Below are 25,788 nucleotides of genomic sequence, written 5' to 3' on the forward strand. Positions count from 1 at the left end.
ATCTTCATCTGAACAGTGTAAGAGAGAGCCAGGGGTTCCTTAGGGAGACCCCCTTGGGGTGCCCCGGCCTTGGGCCGCCCCCTATTTTTTTTTTTTTAACATCGGAGAATCTTCTTGAAGAGGTAAATCTTGCAAATTCAACTGATTCAGCACATGATTTCTTCTTCAGCAAATCTGCCCTAAATTCACCTGAGGGGGGTCCCACGTGGCTTTGTGCATATGAGCCCATACGGTTACTGTATATGGGATTTATAAGAAGCCAATCCATCGCTATCAGCAGCATTAATAATACAAATAGGGGAATATACAGAAGGAAATAATTGCCTTTAACTTTACTTTTAGTATGTTATAGGATGGCTAACTCTTAGCAACTTTTCAATTGGTCTTCATTAAAGTTTTTTTATAGCTGCTGAATAAAAAGCTAAATAACTCAGAAATAACACAAATTATAAAAAATGAAACCCAAGTGCAAATTGTCTCAGAATATCACTCTCTATATCATACTAAACGTTTATTTAAAGGTGAACAAACCCTGTAACCGTGACTTCATTTTGCCTGATTGTGTCCATTTGTCCCTTTAGATGTCGACGATGGAGGAGATAACGATCAAGACATCTCTCCTGGTAATGCCTCAGTGTAAAATAAATCCTCTCTCATCTGAACTGCTGTTTCCCTTTCACTCTTCTATATAAGCTCTCCTTAAGCAGCTGTCTGTCTGTCTGTCTGTCTGCACTGCTTCCTTTTATACATACAGGTGGGAGCTGCCATACCATTTGCCTCTGTGCGGGTAGAACTGACATCCAGGAAAAACAACCACTACGTTTATTTCCATTTTTCAGAATAAAATCACCTTATTCCTGGAATGTTTGCCCCATAGAAACCCCAAACCCTTTCCTGTCTCTATTCTCCTCAGATCCAGACTGACTGTGAGCAGCATTTAGAGCCATTTAGTATTCTGTCCCTAATGCTCTTTCCTTTCACTTACAGACGCTGTACGTCGTCCTGGAAGACTTCAGGGAGGAAGACACAGACTTTAAGGCCCTTGCCTCCTATTACGGTAAAATCCTATTTTATTTATCAGTTCCTACGTTTTATTATATGTGAATTCCTTTCCCCCTTTAGCTCAGTATTTAACATAAATGTGTTTTTCCCACAGAACATCACTACCGGGTCCACTTCGGCAAGAACGTCGTCCTGTAAGTAAAACATAAATGCTCTTATTACATGTTGGGAATCATTTGCTATTGCCCCAGGGGTAAGTGCAAGGGCAATAAGGCTGGAAAATGTTTTTATTAACGCTCAGTGATATTTTTCTTTTTCAGAGAGGACTTTATTCTTCGCTATTACTTCGACCCCAGGACGACGCACAGAGACAACATTTACGAGTACTGGGTGTTGATCGATTTTCTGGTATGTAATGCAGAACAGATGTCTAGATAAATAGAGAAGAAATGATATTAGATTGCCAGCTCTTGTGTAACACTGCTACTTTCTTTATGTTACAGGAAGTACTCGAGAGGGAGTGTATCGCCCTCTACAGTGAGGAGTTGCTGCCTCCTGTAAGTGTCACTATTATTATTATTATAGGAGAGGTTATTATTCACTGTGTCTCTCTATAATAATTCTATTATTAACATTGACTCTCTCCTTCCACAGGAAGCATCATCGGAACACTGGAGATGGGGGCAGCATGTCGAGTATCTGCGGCTGCAGAATGTAAGTTCCCCCATCACATGGGAATCCCACACCCTCACTGCCCCTCAGCGTATAAAGGTACTATTAGCAGCACATATACAGACATAATCATAACGGTCTCCTTTCTTTCCCCTTTGCTCCTATCCTTGTGCCTCCCCTGCACCCGCAGACTATCCAATGGCACCTTCACCAGCTTGCCATGACGCTCTGGGAGAGGGAGCAGAAGCTGCAGGAGGCTGCTGGGTATGTATTTTGCACTAAATACTTTCAATTACACTTACTGCCACTTTACAATAATGACAATAACGATATTTCTTTCCCTTCAAACCTAGTGAGGAACAACAGGCAAGTCCTGCAGCTGAGGGAGAAGAGGAAGGAGCTCCTGCAGCAGAGGAGGAGAAGGAAGAGGGAGCTCCTGGAGAACAACAAGCTCCTGCAGCAGAGAAGGTGGAGGGAGAACAGGGAGCCCCTGGGGACGTACCACATCCTACACAGGAGGAGGAGAAAGACGAGGGAGCTCTTGAAGAACAACAAGCTCCTGCAGCAGAGGAGGAGAATGAAGACGGAGCTCCAGAAAGAACAGCAAGCTCCTGCAGCGGAGCAGGAGATAGAAGAGGGAGCCCCTGGGGAACAGCAAGCTCCTGCTGCTGAGGAGAAGAAAAGAGGGAGCTGATGGATCACAGCAAGCTCCTGCAGCACAAGAGGAGAAGGAAGAGGGAGCTCCAGGAGAACAGCAAGCTCCTGCAGCGGAGGAGGAGAAGGAAGAAAAGGGAGCTAATGAAGAACAGCAAGCTCCTGCAGTGAAGGAGGAAAGAGAAGAGGGAGCTGAAGGAGAACAGCAAGCTCCTGCTGCTGAGGAGGAGGAGAAAGCCCGTGGGGAACAACCAGCTGCTGCAGCGGAGGAGGAGAAAGAAGAAGGAGCTCCAGAAGAACAACAAGCTCCTGCAGTGGAGGAGGAGAGAGAAGCTCCTGCTGCAGAGGATGATGAGAGAGAAGAGGGAGCCCCTGGACAAGAGCAAGCTCCTGCTGCTGCTGAGGAGGAGAGAGAAGAGGGAGCCCCTGAGGAACAACAGGCTCCTGCACCGGAGGAGGAGAAAGAAGAGGAAGTAGCTACAGAACAAGCTCCTGAGATGGAAGAAACCATTCGAAGATCCTCCGGTGGTCAGAAAGGCCGACCCTCCGAAAACGGGTCAAGAAGGCCATAATGAAGAGGCTTCGCAGGTTTGGGTAATGTATCAATTTACTGACAATTACCCTTCTTCTAGAGATACCTCATGTTGTCCAATGCAGCTCCACTTTACTTCCTGCTCTTCTGAGCATTTTCAATCAGAACAATAGAAAGGAAGTCATACACCCTGTCTGTTGAGCCCGCAGGCTGATCACTTGAGGGCGCACCCCATAGACCAATGTTTGGCTGCCTTTAGGGTGTAAGAGGTTGCTGACAGGGATCTAAGTCTGCAGATAAAGTGTTGATTGTATAGTAGGCCAATAAGACCAAACAGTCCCCAAAGGCCCCAACAAATAGTGCGCTCTTAAAGCAACAGCGAGCCTTTAATATCATAAAGAAACAAGTGTTTGTCTTTATTCTTATCTTAACATTTTCTAAATCTTTTGTTTTCAGCATTCCACCCAAAGACTCACCTGCTGCCACCGACCCTCCACCACGGCCTAAATCCTTTCCTTCCTACCGACCTTTCCCGAGAGCGTATGTCTGTGTGTGTCTGTCTGTTATGTACAGGAGGGAGAGTAGGGGGTTGTGTATAGGGAGGGAGAGTAGGGGGTTGTGTACAGGAGGGTGAGTGGGGGTTATGTACAGGAGGGAGAGTGGGGGTTGTGTACAGGAGGGAGAGTAGGGGGTTGTGTATAGGAGGAGAGTGGGGGTTATGTACAGGAGGGAGAGTGGGGTTGTGTACAGGAAGGGAGAGTGTGGTTTGTGAATAGGAGGGAGAGTAGGGGGTTGTGTACAGGAGGGAGAGTAGGGGGTTGTGTACAGGAGGGAGAGTAGGGGGTTGTGTACAGGAGGGAGAGTAGGGGGTTATGTACAGGAGGGAGAGTGGGGTTTGTGTACAGGAGGGAGAGTGTGGTTTGTGAATAGGAGGGAGAGTAGGGGTTGTGTACAGGAGGGAGAGTAGGGGGTTGTGTACAGGAGGAGAGTAGGGGGTTGTGTACAGGAGGGAGAGTAGGGGGTTGTGTACAGGAGGGGAGAGTAGGGGGTTTGTGTACAGGAGGAGAGTGGGGGTTGTGTATAGGAGGGAGAGTGTGGTTTGTGTATAGGAGGGAGAGTGGGGGTTGTGTATAGGAGGGAGAGTATGGGGTAATGTACAGGAGGGTGAGTGGGGGTTATGTACAGGAGGGAGAGTGGGGTTATGTACAGGAGGGAGAGTGGGGTTTGTGTACAGGAGGGAGAGTAGGGGGTTGTGTACAGGAGGGAGAGTGGGGTTTGTGTATAGAAGGGAGAGTGTGGTTTGTGTATAGGAGGGAGAGTGGGGGTTGTGTACAGGAGGGAGAGTAGGGGTTATGTACAGGAGGAAGAGTGGCGGTTGTGTATAGGAGGGAGAGTGGGGTTTGTGTATAGGAGGAGAGTGTTGGGTTTGTGTATAGGAGGGAGAGTGGGGTTTGTGTATAGGAGGGAGAGTGGGGGGTGTGTATAGGAGGGAAAGTGTGGGTTGTGTACAGGAGGGAGAGTGGGGTTTGTATACAAGAGGGAGAGTAGGGGGTTATGTAAAGGAGGGAGAGTGGGGGTTATGTATAGGAGGGAGAGTAGGGGGTTGTTGTACAGGGAGGGAGAGTAGCGGGTTACGTATAGGAGGGAGAGTGGGGTTACGTATAGGAGGGAGAGTGGGGGTTATGTATAGGAGGGAGAGTAGGGGGTAGTGTATAGGAGGGAGAGTGGGGGTTACGTATAGGAGGGAGAGTGGGGGTTATGTATAGGATGGAGAGTAGGGGGTTGTGTATAGGAGAAGGTTGATGGGGTGTATAGGTGAGGGGTGAATAGGAGGTGGGGGTGTATAGGTAGGGGGCGGGGGGTCTAGCCATGATCCAGGGTTGTAGAACCGACTGCCGTTTCTAGGAGTCAGGAAGGAATTTTTACCTTCAGTGCAGATTGGCCCCATAGCACTCTAGGGTTTTTCTCCTTCTCTGGATCATCCACTGTTAGGGAGGCCCAAATATAAATTGCCTATTAATTGTAATAAATCCTGTGCTCACCGCCAGGTTTCTCCATAAATATGTCTCTGTGTTTTTCTTTAATCCCTATGGTGAATATTGAGGGAGGGGCTCCTGTGCCTCGTTCTACTAAAGATGACTGAGCGGTTGTGTGAGGGTAAAACTGGGTGGTGGTTGCTGATACAGGGGTTTAGTTGAAGAAGGGAATGGTAATATCTCTGCAGGGTTAATTGATTAATATGCACATGACGGGGCTGAAAGACATAGGGACACATACTGATCTACTAATGATTGGAGGGAACTAGAATATTGCTTTACTCCATAGGCCACAATGTAACAGCATTTCCATTCAAGTCCAAGGCCGCTTCTTAACACTGGAATTCCATCCACTTCCCACCAGCCTATTGTCACTATACCAGACATTTAGTATATGAAGGAGCTTGATATTGGCCACATGCCACTAAGCTGGATTTGTTTTTTGTGGTACCACTTTCTCCAGGTTATGAGACGTCCTTTTGGGGTGGGGGGGTTCCTGCTAAAGCGATTGACGTTAAAAACATTGGTGGCCTGGAGCCCTAAGAATTTAAAAACATTGGTGGCCGTGAGGGCCCTAAGAGTTAAAAACATTGGTGGCCTGCGGCCCTAAGAGTAAAAACATTGGTGATCTGGGGCCCTAAGAATTAAAAACATTGGTGGCCTGGGGCCCTAAGAGTTAAAAAACATTTGGCGGCCTGGGCCCATAAGAGTTAAAACATTGGTGGCCTGGGCGGCCCTAAGAGTTAAAAACAGTTGGTGATCTGGGCCCTAAGAGTTAAAAAACATTTGGTGGCCTGGGGGCCCTAGAGTTTAAAACATTGGTGGCCTGGGCCCTAAGAGTTAAAAACATTGGTGGCCTGGGCCCTAAGATGGTTAAAAACATGGGGCCTGGGCCCTTAAGAGTAAAAACATTGGTGGCCTGGGCCCTAAGAGTTAAAACATTGTGGCCTGGGGCCCTAAGAGTTAAAAACAATATGGTGGCCTGGGGGCCCTAAGAGTTAAAACATTTGGTTAGCCTGGGTGGCCTAAGAGTTAAAAAACATTGGTGCCTGGCGGGCCCCTAAGAGTAAACAACATTGGTGCCTGGCGGCCCTACAGAGTTTAAAAACATTGGTGGCCTGGGGCCATAAGAGGTTAAAAACCATTGTGGCCTGGGGCCTAAGAGTTAAAAACACATGGTGGCCTGGGGCCCTAAGAGTTGTAAGTGGAACTTGAGATAACCTCTGCGTAAATTCATGGAATATGAATAGGAGTTGCCTCTGAATAGAGTTTATAGAAAGACGCGATAACAATAAATGTGTAGTCACATAAGCTGCCTGCCGCTACAAGGCCAGTTTTAGTGGTCATCTATTTACCTTGCTTGTAGTTGTTTGTTGGGATGACGGTGGGTGCCGTGTAAGCTCCTGTGCCCAATGCTTAGCTGTGCGGGATAGTCCCACAGATGCTGCGGCTGGGCGTAGTATTGCTGCCGCCTGAACATATGATCTCTTTAGGGTGGATTTCCATGCAGAGATCTAATGGGTCTCTAAATGCGTCTTCTTCTGCTGGTAGTGCGGTCTGTCTGGAGAGCCGGGCAACCTCTGAATCTACCTTGGGAGCTTTGTCCCATTTCTTTTGGTGATCATCGGGTACAGGATATGTTTTGAAAAATCTCTGAGTAAGAGCAATGCGTCTGTCTGGCTGAGCCCATTCGGCATCAATAGTTTGTGTAATAGCGTTGAAAAATTGGGAATATCTGCTTTGGTTTTTTCTGTACCCACAGCACCATATTCGCTTTGGAGAGAGTAATTGTCTCATCCCTGATCTCTAGAGTTTGTAGCATTTCCCTGAGTAATCTCTTGGACATGTCCGGGTTTGCTGTAGATGTAGTGTCATCATCTGAGTCAGAACTAGATGAGAGCGCATGATCGGATAATTTGGATTTTAAGAAGGGGGGGTTTATCCTCATCTGAGGCAAGACCCTCCTCTGATTCAGAAGTTGAAGATTCAGGGGTCCAAGCTTTACGCGTCTTAGTATGTTTACCAGTCTGTGCCTGTGGGTTCTGGACTGTATTCAGGAGCCACTGTAAAAACTCTCCAAGCTGAGGTGGTGCTGGTGGATGTGTCTGAGCCTGATTTTGTTCCCAAGGCATGGCTGGAGATGTATCTACCCTAGTTTGTGATGTACTGGGTAAAGCTAATGGAGGGGTATTGGGAACGGAATTGGGTCCCTCTAAGGTTTGAGTTTGAACAGGTTGTGACAGTACAGGGGCTTCTTGTACCTCCTCTGCCCTACAGTCTGAGCAATAGGTCTTTTCCGACTTTCTCAGAGAATGTTTGCATGTTTTGCATGACTTTCTCAGAGAATGTTTGCATGTTTTGCATGACTTTCTCAGAGAATGTTTGCATGTTTTGCATGACTTTCTCAGAGAATGTTTGCATGTTTTGCATGACTTTCTTAGAGAATGTTTGCATGTTTTGCATGACTTTCTCAGAGAATGTTTGCATGTTTTGCATGACTTTCTCAGAGAACGTTTGCATGTTTTGCATGACTTTCTCAGAGAATGTTTGCATGACTTTCTCAGAGAATGTTTGCATGTTTTGCATGACTTTCTCAGAGAATGTTTGCATGTTTTGCATGATTTTCTCAGAGAATGTTTGCATGTTTTGCATTTGGATTTTTGCTTTCTTTGTAGAAAGTAATTCATCCCTTAGGTCCCTGAGGGAATCAGCCTTCTCCATTGCAGTAATGACTGACGTGTCTAATAGAGACTTGTGTAATTAGAGTGACTAGCAACCCATGCCTTCAGGACTGTGCGTTGCGGCTTTTAGTGGCGCCATGTTTTCCCTTCCGTGTTGTGTAACCAGACAGCTAAGTTACCTGCAGTGACTGTTTACAGGAGGCGAGCTGGGGTTTTTGTTTGGCAGACCAATCTGCATGTGTAAACGGCCCATTAGTTGACTGCTGTGCCCCTTCAGCCCTAAAGACAGTTGTGTCTGTCCTCCATTCTGTTTGTATCAACTTTGTGTGGGAGGAATCGCACCTTGTCCTGGAATTTCCAAGCCCGTGTCATAATCGATTCCTCCCAGTGCACCACATGTGATTGGCTTGCTTATCCCAACTTCCCAGCGCGGACCTTGGCTCACTCAGTTCATGGGGGAATTTTTATTATTATATGCGCAACAAGTTTCCTTTAGTTGCTACTTACTGATGCGCTCCCTTTAAGCAATGCTCTTCAACCTGCGGCGCAGCAGCTGTTGTCGAGTTGCAGCTCCCGGTGTTTTCAGCAGGCTGTCTGTCATGTGATGCTGCCGGGAATTGTAGTTTAGGAAGTAACTACAGTAGCGTCTCAGGTGGGAGAGCAGTTGCTGTAGAACACAGGCAAAGTATTTAACACTCACACAAAAGTTTACAAAGTGGCAAAGACGTGACTGGAATTACAAATCACTGGCTATAGAGATAATGTTGGCTTGTTGACTTTTAAAGGCCTGGCACTGAGTTACACACATGAGTGGTGGCAGCTCTGGGGCACAGAATTCTGCTTAAATGTCTACCCTGCCCACTTAGATTGCAAGCTCTCTGGGGCAGAGACCTCCTTCCTCTTGTCTCTCCACACTCTTTTTGTGTTTATTCATTCTCTATTGTATTGTTGCCAGTGGAATGTATTGGTTTAATATATATTCAAACCTCCACCCAACAAGACAGTCTCCTTCAGGGGATTATTAGGAAATGTGCCTAATGGCTCTTTAAGTGACGAGCTGGTGCTGTGGCCACTTCATAACTTGCCACTAGGGGCCTTTGTTGTCTGATATTTAACAAGCCAATTCACATGATGTTTTAATTATGGGGCTGTGACATGTTTTGGCATCTGTCAACATATTGTTTTAGAATCCTGGCCCAGTTTGGCAGCTGATTAGTGCTCATATGCTGCCCAGCGGTCAGTCCTTATCTGCTGCCTGACAAGCTTTACATATGGGATAGACAGACCCAACTGTGTAATTAGGCACAACCCCGTCCACCTATGTGGCACACATTTTTATTTATTAGCCGCCATAAGCAGGGTCGCCATCATGGGGGGGCAGGGGTACGAGTGGCCCGGGGGGGGCAGTGCTGCACTTTCAAAAGAGCCGGGCCCCTCTTGACAGCGCCAAAGCTTGCGGCCATTTCCAAAATCCCGAACAGCTGAAGTCCTGAATCAGTAAAAAGACCCAAAGTCATGAAAGGAGGCGAAGTCCTGAAGCCACGAGTTCAATTCTACTGAATGCCAATTTGTGCTTTTTTTAATCCCCTGGCCACCAATGTATTATTTTAATACTCTATAGGCCCCTGCCACCGATGTTTTTTTTTTCAAAAATATTCTTTGGGGCCCCAATTTTTTTTTAACTTGTAAGGGGAGCCCTGGTGCCAATGGTTGTTTTTTATGTTATCCGGGGGCCCTGTGATTTCTAATGGGAGCCCTGCCTAGGAGAACAAATATGCTTTCTCCCCAAATCTCACCCTAACTACCCAAGAGTGTCAAGCTCTACAGTTTTGGAACCTCAGATAAGAACCCAACACAACCTTGCCACACACACACCATCGGAAACCACAACGAGTCTCTGAGCAACGTTTGCATGGATAGAAGACTAAAAGCTCGTTAGAATCTCTCGTCATAATAATTACTTCCACGTTATTGCGTGTGATTATTGAATGGGAGTCCATAGAGCAGACTGACGAGGATTCACTTCAATCAGCAAAGACACGTTTTCTCCTCCACAATAAATGGGTTTGTTTGTCAACTGTAACACACTGGGTACGAGGGACTTTATCCGCCTTTTATTTACCAATCAGACAGTTGTTCATGTCTATGAGCTTCTTTCTTTCTAAATTACTATTAACACCGGTGCTGGACGGCACCGGCTTCACTGAACCTCAGAAAATCGTCCACATTATTTTTGGGCCAAAACCCACGGCCTTTGGTATCGTGACATTATAGAGAAAAGTGATTGTAGAAGAGGATGGGGTTAGAATAAAGGGCACACAAGCAATAAGTATATTTGTAGGGACCCCGATACCCACGGAGCACAAACCTCCTGGGTCATTGGGAGTGGGAGAAAGGGTGCAGCTGTGGGTGACTCTTCAGCCCGCTCCCCTCTATAGGAGACAATGCAGAACATTCTATTGATTGATGAAGGGATGAGCTGGAACATTTCCAGATAAACAAGGAGAAATTTCACAGCCCGACAGAACAACAAATGGACTCGGCTGACAGCGGGGGGACATGATATGATTTATTAGGCTTTTATTTACTCATCAGACTCTTGATGTCTTGAGTTTTTCTGCAATAAATTCAAGGCAACAAGTGGGTGTGAGACACAGTAACATGTTTTATTCCTTTAAAAGTTTATAAAATTATTTTTTTTCTGCCTAGCCCACTAATGATGATGTCACTTCCCGTTTCCAGCAACGGCACTTCCTGCTTTATGGTGGTCAGTGTGTCGCAGATCAGTTTGCAGATCAGGCAGTTGCGGGTCAGGTAGGTAAAAATGTGGGTGTGGGTTACAGGTCCAGGGTGGGGCCACCATATTAAACAGGTGGTTCACCTTTAAGTTAACTTTAAGTATTTTATAGAATGGCCGATTCTAAACAACTTTTCAATTGGCCTTCGTTAGTTTTTTTTTCAATATTTTTGTTTTATTTTTCAGACTCTTTCCAGCTTTCAAATGGGGGGGTCACTGACCCCATCTAAAACCCAATGCTCTGTAAGGCTACACATTTATTGTTATCGCGTCTTTCTATAACTCTATTCAGGCCACTCCTATTCATATTCCATGAATTACGAGGGTTATCTCAGTTCCACTTACAACTCTTAGGGCCCCAGGCCACCAGTGTTTTTAACTCTTAGGGCCCCAAGCCACCAGTGTTTTTAACTCTTAGGGCCCCAGGCCACCAATGTTTTTAACTCTTAGGGCCCCAGGCCACCAATGTTTTTAACTCTTAGGGCCCCAGGCCACCAATGTTTTTAACTCTTAGGGCCCCAGGCCACCAATGTTTTTAACTCTTAGGGCCCCAGGCTACCAATGTTTTTAACTCTTAGGGCCCCAGGCCACCAATGTTTTTAACTCTTAGGGCCCCAAGCCACCAATGTTTTTAACTCTTAGGGCCCCAGGCCACCAATGTTTTTAACTCTTAGGGCCCCAGGCCACCAATGTTTTTAACTCTTAGGGCCCCAGGCCACCAATGTTTTTAACTCTTAGGGCCCCAAGCCACCAATGTTTTTAACTCTTAGGGCCCCAAGCCACCAATGTTTTTAACTCTTAGGGCCCCAGGCCACCAATGTTTTTAACTCTTAGGGCCCCAGATCAACAATGTTTTTAACTCTTAGGGCCCCAGGCCACCAATGTTTTTAACTCTTAGGGCCCCAGATCACCAATGTTTTTAACTCTTAGGGCCCCAGGCCACCAATGTTTTTAACTCAATCGCTTTAGCAGGAACCCCCCACCCCAAAAGGACGTCTCATAACCTGGAGAAAGTGGTACCCAAAAAACAAATCCAGCTTAGTCATTGGCCAATATCAAGCTCCTTCATATACTAAATGTCTGGTATAGTGACAATAGGCTGGTGGGAAGTGGATGGAATTCCAGTGTTAATAAAGCGGCCTTGGACTTGAATGGAAATGCTGTTACATTGTGGCCTATGGAGTAAAGCAATATTCTAGTTCCCTCCAATCATTAGAGATCAGTATGTGTCCCTATGTCTTTCAGCCCCGTCATGTGCATATTAATCAATTAACCCTGCAGAGATATTAACCCATTCCCTTCTTCAACTAAACCCCTGTATCAGCACCACCACCCAGTTTTACCCTCACACAACCGCTCAGTCATCTTTAGTAGAACGAGGCACAGGAGCCCCTTCCCTCAATATTCACCATAGGGATTAAAGAAAAACACAGAGACATATTTATGGAGAAACCTGGCGGTGAGCACAGGATTTATTACAATAGGCAATTTATATTTGGGCCTCCCTAACAGTGGATGATCCAGAGGAAGGAGAAAAACCCTAGAGTGCTATGGGGGCCAATCTGCACTGAAGGTAAAAATTCCTTCCTGACTCCTAGAAACGGCAGTCGGTTCTACACCCTGGATCATGGCTAGACCCCCCCGCCCCCTACCTATACACCCCCACCTCCTATTCACCCCTCACCTATACACCCCCCTCAACCTTCTCCTATACACAACCCCCTACTCTCCATCCTATACATAACCCCCACTCTCCCTCCTATACGTAACCCCCACTCTCCCTCCTATACACTACCCCCTACTCTCCCTCCTATACATAACCCCCACTCTCCCTCCTATACGTAACCCCCACTCTCCCTCCTATACGTAACCCGCTACTCTCCCTCCTGTACACAACCCCCTACTCTCCCTCCTATACATAACCCCCACTCTCCCTCCTTTACATAACCCCCTACTCTCCCTCTTGTATACAAACCCCACTCTCCCTCCTGTACACAACCCACACTTTCCCTCCTATACACACCCCCCACTCTCCCTCCTGTACATAACCCCCACTCTCCCTCCTGTACATAACCCCCACTCACCCTCCTGTACATTACCCCATACTCTCCCTCCTATACACAACCCCCACTCTCCCTCCTATACACAAACCACACTCTCCCTCCTATACACAAACCCCACTCTCCCTCCTGTACACAACCCCCTACTCTCCCTCCTGTACACAACCCCCTACTCTCCCTCCTGTACACAACCCCCTACTCTCCCTCCTATTCACAAACACACTCTCCCTCCTGTACACAAACCCCACTCTCCCTCCTGTACATAACCCCCTACTCTCCCTCCTGTACACAACCCCCTACTCTCCCTCCTGTACACAACCCCCTACTCTCCCTCCTGTACACAACCCCCTACTCTCCCTCCTATTCACAAACCACACTCTCCCTCCTGTACACAAACCCCACTCTCCCTCCTGTACATAACCCCCACTCTCCCTCCTATACACAACCCCCTACTCTCCCTCCTGTACACAACCCCCACTCTCCCTCCTGTACATAACCCCCACTCACCCTCCTGTACACAACCCCCTACTCTCCCTCCTATACACAACCCCCTACTCTCCCTCCTGTACATAACAGACAGACACACACAGACATACGCTCTCGGGAAAGGTCGGTAGGAAGGAAAGGATTTAGGCCGTGGTGGAGGGTCGGCGGCAGCAGGTGAGTCTTTGGGTGGAATGCTGAAAACAAAAGATTTAGAAAATGTTAAGATAAGAATAAAGACAAACACTTGTTTCTTTATGATATTAAAGGCTCGCTGTTGCTTTAAGAGCGCACTATTTGTTGGGCCTTTGGGGACTGTTTGGGTCTTATTGGCCTACTATACAATCAACACTTTATCTGCAGACTTAGATCCCTGTCAGCAACCTCTTACACCCTAAAGGCAGCCAAACATTGGTCTATGGGTGCGCCCTCAAAGTGATCAGCCTGCGGGCTCAACAGACAGGGTGTATGACTTCCTTTCTATTGTTCTGATTGAAAATGCTCAGAAGAGCAGGAAGTAAAGTGGAGCTGCATTGGACAACATGAGGTATCTCTAGAAGAAGGGTAATTGTCAGTAAATTGATACATTACCCAAACCCTGCGAAGCCTCTTCATTATGGCCTTCTTGACCCGTTTTCGGAGGGTCGGCCTTTCTACCACCGGAGGATCTTCGATGGTTTCTTCCATCTCAGGAGCTTGTTCTGTAGCTACTTCCTCTTCTTTCTCCTCCTCCGGTGCAGGAGCCTGTTGTTCCTCAGGGGCTCCCTCTTCTCTCTCCTCCTCAGCAGCAGCAGGAGCTTGCTCTTGTCCAGGGGCTCCCTCTTCTCTCTCATCATCCTCTGCAGCAGGAGCTTCTCTCTCCTCCTCCTCAGCAGCAGGAGCTTGTTGTTCTTCTGGAGCTCCTTCTTCTCTTTCCTCCTTCACTGCAGGAGCTTGCTGTTCTTCATTAGCTCCCTTTTCTTCCTTCTCCTCCTCCGCTGCAGGAGCTTGCTGTTCTCCTGGAGCTCCCTCTTCCTTCTCCTCTTGTGCTGCAGGAGCTTGCTGTGATCCATCAGCTCCCTCTTTCTTCTCCTCAGCAGCAGGAGCTTGCTGTTCCCAGGGGCTCCCTCTTCTATCTCCTGCTCCGCTGCAGGAGCTTGCTGTTCTTCTGGAGCTCCGTCTTCATTCTCCTCCTCTGCTGCAGGAGCTTGTTGTTCTTCAAGAGCTCCCTCGTCTTTCTCCTCCTCCTGTGTAGGATGTGGTACGTCCCCAGGAGCTCCCTGTTCTCCCTCCACCTTCTCTGCTGCAGGAGCTTGTTGTTCTCCAGGAGCTCCCTCTTCCTTCTCCTCCTCTGCTGCAGGAGCTCCTTCCTTTTCTCCCTCAGCTGCAGGACTTGCCTGTTGTTCCTCACTAGGTTTGAAGGGAAAGAAATATCGTTATTGTCATTATTCTTAAGTGACAGTAAGTGTAATTGAAAGTATTTAGTGCAAAATACATACCCAGCAGCCTCCTGCAGCTTCTGCTCCCTCTCCCAGAGCGTCATGGCAAGCTGGTGAAGGTGCCATTGGATAGTCTGCGGGTGCAGGGGAGGCACAAGGATAGGAGCAAAGGGGAAAGAAAGGAGACAGTTATGATTATGTCTGTATATGTGCTGCTAATAGTACCTTTATACGCTGAGGGCAGTGAGGGTGTGGGATTCCCATGTGATGGGGGAACTTACATTCTGCAGCCGCAGATACTCGACATGCTGCCCCCATCTCCAGTGTTCCGATGATGCTTCCTGTGGAAGGAGAGAGTCAATGTTAATAATAGAATTATTATAGAGACACACAGTGAATAATAACCTCTCCTATAATAATAATAATAGTGACACTTACAGGAGGCAGCAACTCCTCACTGTAGAGGGCGATACACTCCCTCTCGAGTACTTCCTGTAACATAAAGAAAGTAGCAGTGTTACACAAGAGCTGGCAATCTAATATCATTTATTCTCTATTTATCTAGACATCTGTTCTGCATTACATACCAGAAAATCGATCAACACCCAGTACTCGTAAATGTTGTCTCTGTGCGTCGTCCTGGGGTCGAAGTAATAGCGAAGAATAAAGTCCTCTCTGAAAAGAAAAATATCACTGAGCGTTAATAAAAACATTTTCCAGCCTTATTGCCCTTGCACTTACCCCTGGGGCAATAGCAAATGATTCCCAACATGTAATAAGAGCATTTATGTTTTACTTACAGGACGACGTTCTTGCCGAAGTGGAACCCGGTAGTGATGTTCTGCGGGAAAAACACATTTATGTTAAATACTGAGCTAAAGGGGGAAAGGAATTCACGTATAATAAACGTAGGAACTGATAAATAAAATAGGATTTACCGTAATAGGAGGCAAGGGCCTTAAAGTCGGTGTCTTCCTCCCTGAAGTCCTCCAGGACGACGTACAGCGTCTGTAAGTGAAAGGAAAGAGCATTAGGGACAGAATACTAAATGGCTCTAAATGCTGCTCACAGTCAGTCTGGATCTGAGGAGAATAGAGACAGAAAAGGGTTTGGGGTTTCTATGGGGCAAACATTCCAGGAATAAGGAGATTTTATTCTGAAAAAAGGAAATAAATGTAGTGGTTGTTTTTCATGGATGTCAGTTCTACCCGCACAGAGGAAAATGGTATGGCAGCTCCCACCTGTATGTATAAAAGGAAGCAGTGCAGACAGACAGACAGACAGCTGCTTAAAGGGGAAGGAAACCTAGATGGTGCAAAAACCCTCCCCCCCTCCCTTGTGTTGCCCACCCTCCCTTCTCCCCCCTGGCCTACCCGTCCCGCTGGGCAAATGCCCCTAACTTGTTACTTACCCTTCTGCGCAGGTCCAGTCCAGGGAGTTCACAGACGACATCTTCTTCCACGCGATCTTCTTCCTGCTTTGAACTGCGTTTTGGCGCCTGCGCAGTAGGAGCATTTCGCCGGTACGGATCTACTGCGCATGCGCCAAAAGTCACAAAGTACTTTTGGCGCATGCGCAGTAGATCGTACCGGCAAAATGCTCCTACTGCGCATGCGCCAGTCAAAGCAGGAAGAAGATCGCGTGGAAGAAGATGTCGTCTGTGAACTCCCTGGACTGGACCTGCGCAGAAGGGTAAGTAACAAGTTAGGGGCATATGCCCAGCGGGATGGGTAGGCCAGGGGGGAGGATGGGCAACACACTGGAGGGGGGGAGGGTTTTTGCGCCAACTAGGTTTCCTTCCCCTTTAAGGAGAGCTTATATAGAAGAGTGAAAGAGAAACAGCAGTTCAGATGAGAGAGGATTTATTTTACACTGAGGCATTACCAGGAGAGATGTCTTGATCGTTATCTCCTCCATCGTCGACACCTAAAGGGACAAATGGACACAATCAGGCAAAATGAAGTCACGGTTACAGGCTTTGTTCACCTTTAAATAAACGTTTGGTATGATGTAGAAAGTGATATTCTGAGACAATTTGCACTTGGGTTTCATTTTTTATAATTTGTGTAATTTTTGCATTATTTAGCTTTTTATTCAGCAGCTATAAAAAAAAACAATTGATGACCAATTGAAAAGTTGCTAAGAGTTAGCCATCCTATAACATACTAAAAGTAAACTTAAAGGCAATTATTTCCTTCTGTATATTCCCCTATTTGTATTATTAATGCTGCTGATAGCGATGGATTGGCTTCTTATAAATCCCATATACAGTAACCGTATGGGCTCATATGCACAAAGCCACGTGGGACCCCCTCAAGTGAATTTAGGGCAGATTTGCTGAAGAAGAAATCATGGGCTGAATCCGTTAAATTTGCAAGATTTACCTCTTCAAGAAGATTCTCCGATGTTAAAAAAAATAGGGGGCGGCCCAAGGCCGGGGCACCCCAAGGGGGTCTCCCTAAGGAACCCCTGGCTCTCTCTTACACTGTTCAGATGAAGATGGATGTGACTGAACAATGGAGAAGCCAAAAATAAACCCAGGTGTTATCAGGCAGGTGTAGCAGCGAAATCACAGTCCAAAAAAAGCAGGAAAAGCTCTGTAGCAATCTGTATAGAAAAGAGAATAAAAAGGCAAGTTAATGAATTTAGCGCTTAATATTTCCTATATAATACAGAGGAAGGCAGAGATCTATTGTCCCCTAAACTTGAGCTTTGTCAGGTCCTGGGCCCTTTTGTTTTATTGTAGTAAAAGTAATTTGTCAAATAACCCCAGAGGGAATATACACTTAACCCAGAGCCAACCAACGGACTAAACCAACTGTCAAATCCCTATGGGTAAAGTCACCTCTCTTCTATGGGACCTGCTGTATGTCCCCCCCACTCATTTACTATCACCCCCTACTGTCCCCATGGCACGTGCCTCTGCTTCCCACCCCTAGTTACAGACTGGGGGGCACCACCTATCCATTTTTTTCACTATTATAAGGGATATTTGGCAAAAAATAACCCCAGAGGGAATATACACTCACCACTGTGCCAACCAATGGACTAAACCAACTGTCAAATCCCTATGTCTGAAATTATCTCTCTTCTATGGGACCTGCTGTATGTTCCTCCCACTCAATTACTATCACCCCCTACTGTCCCCATGGCACGTGCCTCTGCTGCTCACCCCTAGTTACAGACTGGGGGGCACCAACTATACAATTTTTCACCAATATAAGGCATATTTGGCAAAAAAATGTCTTGGAGAGAAAATACACTTAACCCAGAGCCAACCAACGGACTAAACCAACTGTCAAATCCCTATGGGTAAAGTCACCTCTCTTCTATGGGACCTGCTGTGCCCCCCACTCATTTACTATCACCCCCTACTGTCCCCATGGCACGTGCCTCTGCTGCTCACCCCTAGTTACAGACTGGGGGGCACCAACTATCCATTTTTTCATAAATATAAGTTATATTTGTCAAAAAAAGTCTCAGAGGGAATATTCACTTAACCCAGAGCCAACCAACAGACTAAACCAACTGTCAAATCCCTATGGGTTAAGTCATCTCTCTTCTATGGGACCTGCTGTATGTCCCCCACTCATTTACTATCACCCCCCTACTGTCCCCATGGCTCGTGCCTCTGCTTCCCACCCCTAGTTCCAGACTTGGATAAAGGGAACATGTATTTAGCTACAATGTTGGTACATAAGAGCAGGGCTGGGGGCAGATACCAGGGGGCAGAGGGGCAAATCTCTAAGGAGCCTGTCAGTACTGGGAACACAAATTAAGCAGCTTATGGTGAGGTACAGGGGTCCCCAAATGTTCCCTTCATTAATAAATGTGAATATTTGCTGACAGTCCTGTATAACTGCCAAATCCTGGTCTGTGTCTCCCAACCAGCACTAAGATTAAAGGCTCCTCCCAAGCCCATTTTAAGGGAAAAACCTTCAAATTCACTAAAATCAGTGGGAGGTGCAACACCCACTACTCTGGGGGGAAAACATTGCCCAAATTCCTGCCTCTTTTTGCCCTAAAATAAAGTTTTTTGACAAGAAGTCTCCCAGAGGGAAAGTCCACTTACCTCTCACCACAGGGCTAACCAACGGACTGAACCAACTGTCACAACGCCCGGGTGAAGTCACCTCTGTTCCCTGCTCTTAAAGGGCAAGTGTCCCCTTTTGATGAGTGAGGTTTATATGACATTTATTTCTAATTAGATGTGCAGTACATACACAGCCTATTAAGTACACTGAGCATTGCTTTGTATGTGTGGCCTATTGAGTCTGTTGGATCCATTCATTCATCAGCCAGGGTTCCAATCAGTGCTGCTGCTGTTGTTCATAGCACACACATTATATATAGTGAATAAAGTACCCCCTCTTGTAAAATATAAGGATATTATTAGTTACCGAGGAGTTTCATGACCATATAAAAACACGAGGCCGAAGGCCATGGAACTCCGAGGTAACTTCTAATATCCTCATATTTTACAACTGGGGGTACTTTATTTATTATAATACACAAATTTTAGTGAGTCATGTGACAGAAATTACATCACTACTCACCGTTTATAAGGATATAATTTACAGGATATTCATGGCTTTTGTGTATTATATACATATATCCAGCACCCGTAGCGGCTATATCCTCTTTGTCTATTAAACTCCCACCAATCCAACTATAATATACCAGTCTCCTAATCTGTTACCCCAATGGAGCATCCAAGTGTTGGAGAGCTGATTGGTGCCATTTTCCCTGTGCTCCCAGGCAGGGCAGTCCTAAGAGTCTGAGTACCCCAGGGTAGAGCCCTGCAGGGTGTTGGGTACCCCCCAAAAAAGCAGAGAGCCTGTAGGTTGTAGGAAGGACTTTCAGATGCAGGTTGGGGGTCTGAGGGTTTGCAGGTCAAGTTGTGGATCTTAGCAAGTTTTATTCCTTTTTTTTAAACGTTTTTAAAAATGTTTTTTCTCTGCCTAGCCCACTTCTGATGAGGTCACTTCCCGTTTCCAGCAACGGTACTTCCTGCTTTATGGTGGTCAGCGTGTGGCGGATCAGTTTTCAGATCAGGCAGTTGCGGGTCAGGTAGGTAAAAATGTGGGTGTGGGTGCGGGTACTCTACCGTAAGGTGGTGTTGGTGGTTCACCTTCAAGTTAACGTTTAGTATGTTATAGGATGAACAATACTAAGCAACTTTTCAATTGGTCTTCATTATCTCTTTTTAAAGTTTTTATTTGCCTTCTTCTTGTGATGCTTTCCAGATATCAAATGCGGGGGGTCACTGACTCCATCTGAAAACAAATGCTCAGTAAGGCTACAAATGTATTGTTATTGCTACATTTTTATCACTCTTTCTATCCAGGCATCTCCTATTCATATTCCGGTCTCTTAATCCAATCAATATGTGGTTGCTAGGGTAATTTGGATCCTAGCAACCAGATTGTGGAAACTGCAAATCAGAGAGCTGCTGAATAAAAAGCTAAATGACTCTAAAACCACAAATAATACAAAGTGAAAACCAATATATCATACTAAAAGTTAACTTAAAGGGCTTGTTCACCTTGAGTTAACTGTTAGTATGATGTAGAGAGGGATATTCTGAGACAATTTGCCATTGGTTTTCATTTTTTATTTGTGGTTTTTAAATTGTTCAGCAGCTTTTTCCAAAATCTGGTTGCTAGGGTCCAAATTACCCTAGCAACCATTCACTTATTTGAATAAGACACTGGGATATGAATAGGGGAGGGGCTGAATAGAAAGAGGAGTAATAAAAAAAGAGCAATAATAGATAATTTGTAGCTTTACGGAGCACTTGTTTTTAGATGGGGTCAGTGACCCCCATTTGAAAACTGGAAAGAATCAGAAAAAAAATAATGAAGACCAATTGAAAAGTTGCGTAGAATTGACCATTCTATAACTTACTAAAAGTTAACTGAGAGTTGAACAGCCATTTAATGGACAAGTTGATAACCAGGTGATTGTGCAGTTGGCATGAACTACCCACTGACCTTGTCCAGGGCCACTTTAATATCAGGGCAAAAGGGGAATCTGTGCTGGTGCCTTTACTCAGTTTCGGGAGGATCCATGGACTCTCGCGATGGGGCACCAAGTGCAACTTTCTGCTGCTGCCGTTTCTGGCTTCTCTGTATTTAATGGCAGCACTTAGCAGGTGTCAGTACCTGACCCTGGAAAGGGAGCAGCTGCCCCTGTGCCGTGGAGGGAGATGATACTTAGGGGTCGGAGAAGTGCAGAACCAGTAGGGGCACCAGGTGCTGAGCTGAATAGTCTTTTAGTTGAGAGCGGTGCTGGGGTGACAGGGGTGCAGTCATAGACAGGGCAGTGGTGGCTACTGATGGGCTTCTTGCTACCTGGTATGTGGAAGCCCTTAGTAATGTCCATCCTGCAGCCCTCCTGCTTCCAGTACTTCTACTTCTGTGTTTTGAAGCCCTGTAACAACTGGAGGGCCGCAGGATGGACATCATTGTCATGTACACTGGCTAAAGTTACACATTATGGTGGTATTTATACATGAAATTGCCCCTGTGCCATCCTGCAATGATTTCTGGGACTATTTATATATGGAATTGCTACTGTGTTCATTCTTCAGTTTGTATTTTAATTTCTTCTGACCTGGCTTTCAAATGGGGTCACAGAGTAGTCCCCAGGTAGCCCATAAACTGTTGTACTAGGGGCTGTATTTTTAAGAGATTAATTTTGTTGTCATTGGTATTTATTACTGATCTTCTATCTCCAGCTCATATTCCAGTTTATCATTGAAACCACCACTTGGTTGGTAGGGTCAATTGCACCCAAGCAACCAGGTAGCTGTTAACATTGCAAACTGGAGAGCTGCTGAATAAAAAGCTATATAACTAAAAGCCGCAAATAATAAAAAATGAAAACCAATTGCAAATTGTCTCAGAATATCCCTCTCTACGTCCTACTAAAAGTTATTTTAAAGGTAACGAACCCCTTTAATGAACAGGGAGCTCCAGTTTCACTACTTAATCAGAGGTCACAGAGACTTTCTGTTCATTGTCCATGTTTTATTGATCTTACTTGTCTGGGATTAATGGAGGGCTCATTGGTCATTTCTACAGTGATTATACTGGCACAGCTAGGGTTAATATGCTAATTATCCATTTTTTGTAGTTAAATGTAGTATACATGATTATCCATTTAATTCTAGCATGACTGAATAATGTTTTATTAAAAGAGTGGGGTGTTTGGGGGTGTGGCCAAAAAGGGGGCATGGTTTTGGGGAAAAAATTGCCACGCTACACGTAAAAGGGTTTTCTGTGGCCACTGGTGACCTCTTTGCTCAGGGCCCACTAAGGCCTTAAAACGGCCCTGACCTTGTCATGCTCCTTTAAACTTTTTTTTTTTTTTTCTGCCTAGCCCAATTCTGATGACATCACTTCCCGTTTCCAGCAACGGCACTTCCTGCTTTATGGTGGTCAGCGTGTCACGGATCAGTTTGCAGATCAGGCAGTTGCGGGTCTGGTAGGTAAAAATGTGGGTGCGGGTTACAGGTCCGGGTTTCAAAAATTGTTTCCACGCAGAATGGCCGATTCTAAGCAACTTTTCAATTGCCCTTCATTATTTATTTTAATCATATTTTTTTTTCATATTGAGTTGATGCATACCTCCCAACTGTCCCTTTTTCGGAGGGACAGTCCCTCTTTTGACAGCTCAACCCGCAGTCCCTCATTTGTAGTGGAAAGTCCCTCTTTTCTCTGCACTGAACAGCCAGAAAAAGAAACAAAGTTTCTCACTTAATTGGCTTTTAGCAGAGAGCCCAGAACAGCTAACAGGTGCAAATAAGATACTTTGTGACAATTTTGAGACACAAAAACACAATTTAGATAAGGAGAAATATTTTCAAACTTTCATAACCTGCCAAATTTTGTAAAACGAACATGGTAATTAGGGGGTGTGGCCACAGAAAGGGGTGTGGTAAAAAAATTGCTGCGCTATGTGTGGAAAAAATTTTTTGTCCCTCTTTTTACTTCCAAAATGTTGGGAGGTATGTTGATGCAATCAGAGTTGGGGCTGTGCGTGGGCAGGAGAGTAAAGAATATTTGAATGAATCAGAGGGAATGGGCCTGTGGGAAGGAATTATAAGCTCAGAGCTTCGTAGCTTTATTTTCTGCATCTTATTAGTTGTGAGTTGCACTTGGGTTAAGGTCAGTTCATGGGTGTTATATGTGCGGGAGTAATTGCACGAGGGCAGCAAATAAAACTGACTAGTATTGATCCCACACCGGTCACAGAAAAGCATCAACAACTCCTCATTCACTTCTAGTAATTTGTTCCCCTGCACTGCTGCTTTTTTTTGGTTTTTATCTGTTTCAAAAACTCTGACATCACTATCGATATTCAACTGACATCATCAGAAGGAGCATTGGGGCTTCAGGTAACGGGGTTGTCCCATTCCTGACTAACTCCCATGTTTCTGCTGTATCCCACCTATTCTTTATAATAAAGTGTAGGATATTGTGTGTTTACCATGTGTGCGAGAATTCAAATGCCAACGTCAGGGCTGCCAGGCTGGTGGTTTAAAATTAGACCTGGCAACCCTGCCTGATGTGTTGAGTGGAGAGTAATGTATGATGGAAGAGTATAGATGAGGGGAGAGTACTGAATGAGCGAAGAGTACTGTATGAGGGGAGAGTACTGTATGAGGGGAGAGTACTGTATGAGGGGAGAGTACTGTATGAGGGGAGAGTACTGAATGAGTGAAGAGGACTGAATGAGCGAAGAGGACTGTATGAGGGGAGAGTGCAATATGAGGGGAGAGTACTGTATGAGGGGAGAGTACAGAACGGGTGGAGAGTACAGATGTGTTGAGACTGCAGTACGAGGGGAGAATACTGTGTATTAACAGTTCTACCAGTTTTCCTGATTTCGATTGGACGGTGCTGAATTTTACGCCCCAAAAGGGGTGGAGAAAACTGGAAAGTGGGTTGGGTTTGGGTCAGTTTGTGGGCATGATGGGGGCAATTAGGGGGCATGGTCTAATTTCTCCTGCTTTCTAATCATGAAATGCTGTGGGTCGTACCAGTGCCCCCTGGTGCTGATTCCACAAACTGCAGGGCACTTAGCCTGGGCTCCATTTGTGTTCAATGAAAACTGGGTGAGATAGGAAACAACATCTGATCAATAATTCTGGATCATTAACTATAAATGCACGAAGCATCAGGACCTGGAGGTGCATTAAAGGCACAATCCAATGGGATATGTATATATATACAGTATATTCACAGGCAGACAAAGTACAAGCTCCTGACTCAGCCCCTGCTAATCTCATGGGTGCAGGTGCCCTAAAGACTTGCCATTCTTTGCTCTTTATGGTGCAGAACACAGCTCCCTACCTGGGCTCCCCAGCACCTTGAACCACCTTGAAATCTCAAGGTTGGGGTGATGCCAACGTTCTGTGCCCAACCCATGCCTCACATGAGTACAGTATTGCCAAACACAGGGAACATTGTATTCATGTCGGGCTCTATTCTACAGCACATTGACCTGAGCCTAAGGGTGCAACCTGTTTGTATTTTTTTTTTATACACCCCATACCAACTATTTGTCCTACTAACTGTAGGGAGTTTTTATATTGCTCCAAATATTTCTCAGCACTCTGATCTTGGCTCCCCCTCCACCAATAATAGCAAAGTACAACTCAGAGCAAATCCACACGGAGAGCTTACTCTGTGCTTATTGTGTAATCTTACAATGTTCTGCGGACGGACCCCTTCACCCCTAATAATGTTGTATAAAGGCAGAATAACAGCAGGAGAGATTATTTACCTGCATTGGGTGAAACAACTTCTTTGTTTGGGTGTCTGCGGTAGGGTAAATAGATTGTAAGCTCAGAGGGGCAGGGACTGAATTGAATGAACAGGTTCTGGTGCAAATAAAGTATGCAATACAGGATGCAGTTGGTACCCGTATGGGATCCGTTATCCAGAAACCCATTATCCAGAAAGCTCCGAATTATGTAAAGGCCGTCTCCCATAGACTCCATTTTATCCAAATAATCAAAATTTTTATAAATGGATTAATTTTTCTCAGTAAAAATAAAACCATAGCTTGTACTTGATCCCAACTAAGATTTCATTAATCCTTATTGGAAGCAAAACCAGCCTATTGGGTTTATTTAATGTTTATATGATTTTCTAGTAGAATTAAGGTATGAAGATCCAAATTACAGAAAGGTCCATTATCCGGAAAATGCAAGGTCCCAAGCTTTCTGGATAACGGGTCCCACACCTGTATGGCAGAGAAGTAGGTGGTGTTTTGCACCCTGCTCAGGGCTCTCGGAAGGAAAGAAAAGGGGGGATTATTATGCAAAGCAAAGCTAATGCAGCATAAAGAGGAACCGCACAAATAAAAACTTGTCACCCTTAATGGAAAGCAATCAGCCGAGCGAGAGCAAAAGGGGGTTTAGAGATAGGGCTGCCGAGAGAGAGAGAAGTGGGTACTTATGGCCTCCCACTGAGAAGGTATTGCTGTCAGGAGAGCCCGATGGTGCACCGCTCCTCTACAGCGCCGCGTCCAATATGACTGCACCCATAGCCGCCACGTGGACAACGATGCCAGCCTAGTGACGCCGGCGTGCAGACACGTGATATAGTGTCGGGCGCCAAACGGGTTCAGTGCCCGCTAGTAGGATTTGGTTACTTCATTCCTGGATGTTCCTATTTTCCTGTGATTGTTGATTATTGGATTTTTGACCCTTGCCTGGACTTTGATTATTGCCGCCAGCCTTTTGAACTATTCCCTGTATCTTGACTACGTTTATCCTTGAACCCTTCTGTACAGCAAATTTGGACTTTAACCAGAAGTTTCCTCCTAGGTCCGGACTTCCCCGCTGAGAGCCGATAGGCCCCCCGTGACAATTGCACCTTCACAGCAATGACCTTGGGTGCCGCTGGCCAGACTTTGGGTGTACAGAACGTTCAAGAGATGGGTTAGAATTATCTTTGTTATTATCCTTTGGTCAAATATTTATATAACTTAAAGGACATCAATGAATTGTATATGGAGAGATTGAGACAGATACATTGAGAGGGAGATCATATGAGATGCATAGATAGAAGTAGACTGGTGAATGGTGGATACAGACAGATAGAGAGAGGGAGATAAAAAGATAGATCCTGTAGTAGGAGGTCCAGCTTTTGTTCAGCCCCCCCTTTAGTTCATAACAAAGTTCCACATGTAGGAAGTATCAATGTCTATCAGCCATGGTTTCAAACATTAGACCCCAAATTCTAACCTAACGAACCATCAAGGTAATTTTGTATCCTGGGCATTCTTCCCAAATCTCACCCTAACTGGCCCCAATGGCCTTCAAGATGATCTTTCGGTGGTATCTAGGACATCAAACAGACACTTAAACCACATTTTCCCCTAATTGGCCTTCATGATGGTCTTTCAGAGGTATCTACGATATATGAAATCATCAGCTA

The 25,788-nt window shown here is 45.6% G+C and overlaps 2 protein-coding genes across 6 annotated transcripts in view; one reads left to right on the top strand and one right to left on the bottom strand.

Annotated features, from left to right (window-relative positions):
• LOC121400953 (interleukin-17 receptor A-like) overlaps window positions 1-25,788 on the top strand; it is a 1,044,048-nt gene that overhangs the window by 190,409 nt on the left and 827,851 nt on the right. The window lies entirely within an intron of this gene.
• On the bottom strand, window positions 12,959-15,634 carry LOC121400991 (pescadillo homolog). 2 transcript variants are annotated; one of them, XR_005966009.1, is made up of 8 exons: window positions 15,274-15,634; window positions 15,136-15,176; window positions 14,923-15,010; window positions 14,774-14,827; window positions 14,617-14,676; window positions 14,396-14,469; window positions 13,509-14,306; window positions 12,959-13,114 (listed from the first exon to the last, which is right to left on the bottom strand). XR_005966009.1 is itself a non-coding variant. In XM_041585367.1 (7 exons), the coding sequence occupies exons 1-7, from the start codon at window positions 15,364-15,366 to the stop codon at window positions 13,838-13,840; spliced, it is 879 nt and encodes a 292-aa protein (XP_041441301.1). In that variant the 5' UTR covers window positions 15,367-15,634; the 3' UTR covers window positions 13,401-13,837. The 2 variants fall into 2 exon arrangements, 1 of the variants encoding a protein (XP_041441301.1); XM_041585367.1 differs by lacking the exon at window positions 12,959-13,114 and having other exon boundaries at window positions 13,401-14,306.

Source organism: Xenopus laevis, chromosome 3L (genome assembly GCF_017654675.1).
Source record: "Xenopus laevis strain J_2021 chromosome 3L, Xenopus_laevis_v10.1, whole genome shotgun sequence".
Lineage (NCBI taxonomy): Eukaryota > Metazoa > Chordata > Amphibia > Anura > Pipidae > Xenopus > Xenopus laevis.